General features: G+C 37.9%; 1 protein-coding gene across 1 annotated transcript; it reads left to right on the forward strand.

Annotated features, from left to right (window-relative positions):
* Positions 1-785: 785 nt before the first annotated feature.
* On the forward strand, positions 786-1247 carry SARC_13942 (hypothetical protein; the record flags this gene model as incomplete). The annotated part of the gene is made up of 2 exons (XM_014291926.1): positions 786-871; positions 1181-1247. The coding sequence occupies 2 exons, from the start codon at positions 786-788 to the stop codon at positions 1245-1247; spliced, it is 153 nt and encodes a 50-aa protein (XP_014147401.1).
* Positions 1248-2884: the final 1637 nt, after the last annotated feature.

Consider the following 2884-nt stretch of genomic DNA (forward strand, 5'->3'; position numbering starts at 1 on the left):
GTGTGTGTATGTATGTATGTATGTATATGTGTGCATGAACATATGTATATATATATATATGTTTGCGTGTCTGTGTGTGTGTGTGTGTGTTTTAGTATTTATGTATTAATATACATGTCTTTGTCTCATTTACTATAAATCTATAGTTTTAATGTATTTGAAAGAATTGATCGTTGTTACTGTTGTGATGATTTCTATATTTTTTCCTGTAACTGTGGCTTGTTAAAAGATTGTTTTCTAGTCTTGTGTGTCTTGCTTTGAAGGTGCATCTTGTGGACTCGACGTCCGTTGAACGAGATGACTGCTACTCGCATCGGTTGACTCGGATCTAAATTGTATTCTTCCTCTATCTCTTTATTAAGTCATATGTGTCCAAGGTGAAAAGACACCTACAAAGTATCAATGACCGCATGGACCGACTCGAAACATTGTAAGTTCCCTGAATTTTTGTCCCGTTTACTATTCCTTCCTTCCGCTACTCCTGCGCGTTTGCCCACCTCATGGTCGGTTTTAGAGCATGTTGTACTTTTCATAGTTGCCCAAAGCGTGGTTGCTGTACGTAATTGGTGCGAAAAGCCAATTTTTGACTACTTCAATCTTTGCTATCGGATATACGCCAATGTCGTTATGCCCTTTATCATTAATCTAAACTTATACAAACGTAGATTCGAAGCTCCGCTAGCATCATCTGTTTCTGTTCATAACCTAGCAATAGACGTCTCTTATTAGCTGTTATCTTTAGATTGACGTACTCATAACTGTACATCGCTTTCTTTCACTGAAGGATGGTCAAGATCAACAGAACTATTGCTGTTTACCACCTGACTGGTTTGAAGGCCAAAATTTTAAAGATGCTCGAGGAAAAATTGCGGTAGGATTCTTTGTGTGTGTATTTAATCTGATCCGAATACCAATATAACAATATATCGAGTGTTAACGTGAAGCATCATTTCCAGTTTGTCGTTTGTGATGGTTACTGTTTCACTTGTATGTTAAGCTGTTGTATTTCGGAAACCACGTGCTGTGTATAACGAGCAGAGTTTTATCTAAGAATGTCTGTGCAGCATCATATATATGCCAGTCTACTACTTAGTATTCCAATTGCAATAATTCATCGTCGACTATCAAATAGCAACCATTTAATATATCTACGCCTGATAACTCACTCACTGTTGTGTAGGGATGTAACCATCAGTGAGGCGTCGCAAAGTGGCCTACAGATGCTCATCAATGAGTTGGTCTCGTGATGGTGTCGCCAAGGATTGAGTAACTTATAGCCTGATGTGTGGAGTCGAGTATTCTTCATTCGGATCAGAAATCGACTTAGTGGATTGCTTTGATATCTCAGTTCCACATATAATTGCAGCTGACAACATTGCTGAACATATTGCAGTGAACACACTGATGAAAATTAGTCGACCAACGGCTAAGAATAATTCTTCGTCACAATCATATTTGGGAATTTGCAAGGAGGAGCTCTCAAACCATCCGCTACGCTTTTGATATTTATCTTTAAAGCACGACAAACCTAATATTTTTTGGTCGCCGACTGTTGCCTCACAGACAATTTTGAGACGAGTTAGTCTGTAATGACATTTGGAATGCACATCCCGATTTTTCCTAGCTGAATGCCATGATTACACATACTATATCCACATCCTGCCCATACACTACTATGTGCGTCAGCGGGATACTCAAGGTGCAATAAATGCTCAACTTATAAAATTTTGCAACTGATTTTAAAAATTATATAGGAACAACCAATTTTTGACTTTGCAAATGATTTTTGTAATTCTATTGGTTTTTTATCAGATTTCGATTGAGTCAAAGTGATCTTGGGATTCAGAACCTAGATGAATAAATAGTTTAGTCGCGGAGCAACCTAAGAAATTGGATCTCTCGCATGTGAGCACTATCGCTATGGTATAATCGCAATCTGATTAGATTAATCCGAGGAATGATGGGCAAGTGTGCAACTGTGCTGGTGCAAAATAATCTATAAATAGTTAATTTTAGTTCAAATTGAAGGTAAATTACTCAGAATACCATATTTTCGCGGAAGTCTAAACTAAACATATGTCACAGAATATGAACTACTTTAAAATAATGCACGTAATTGCTGCGCACTGATATCAAGGCATTTGCTCTTGGTGCACGCTGAGTGCTATTAGAAATAATTAGCTCATACACGAATCTAACATCAAATTGCAATAGTCGCTAACGTTGTGTAGATCTGAAACTAGGACTTTTACATACAGAAGACGTTAATACGACCAATTACATATCACACAAATCTCAATACATCTCCGTCGTTCAAACATCTATGTGCTTACACAACCTTGAAAGTTATCAAGCCAGAGTTCACAAATTTTCTCATACTCTCCGATATGGGATACGTTTGTAAGTCTTCACTCATAGTTTCAGATGTGCGGGCCGACGTACATTCGATTTCAGACTTTTAATATTCACTGACGCCAATTTTACATCACGATAACGGATAACCTGTCACAATCTTTGCGCGTGGGTTTTCGGGTTTTAAATTTTAAAAATAGATAAATCTGAACTCGGCAGGATGTCTTTGCTACAAATTAAACTCTTTTTTTTTTCATGTATTTTTATATTGCTCGACCAACACAAGGATAAAAAACCAACTCCACGGAAGTCGTTTACCTGTATTGATTATGCAAATCGGTTTTATATTGCTCGACCAAAAAATGAGGAAAAAAACGCCTCTGTGGATATCGTTTACCTCCTGTATTGATTATGGGACGCTTTGTTGGTGCCCATAGCTAGTATTGACAGTCAGACAGTCAATTCATTGGTGTAGGGCCAGTCAGGGTCCCCACCTACTAGCCGCTGAGTCAGTCAGAAGAGTTGTATGTTC

This window comes from Sphaeroforma arctica (assembly GCF_001186125.1).
Source record: "Sphaeroforma arctica JP610 unplaced genomic scaffold supercont1.3941, whole genome shotgun sequence".
NCBI lineage: Eukaryota > Ichthyosporea > Ichthyophonida > Sphaeroforma > Sphaeroforma arctica.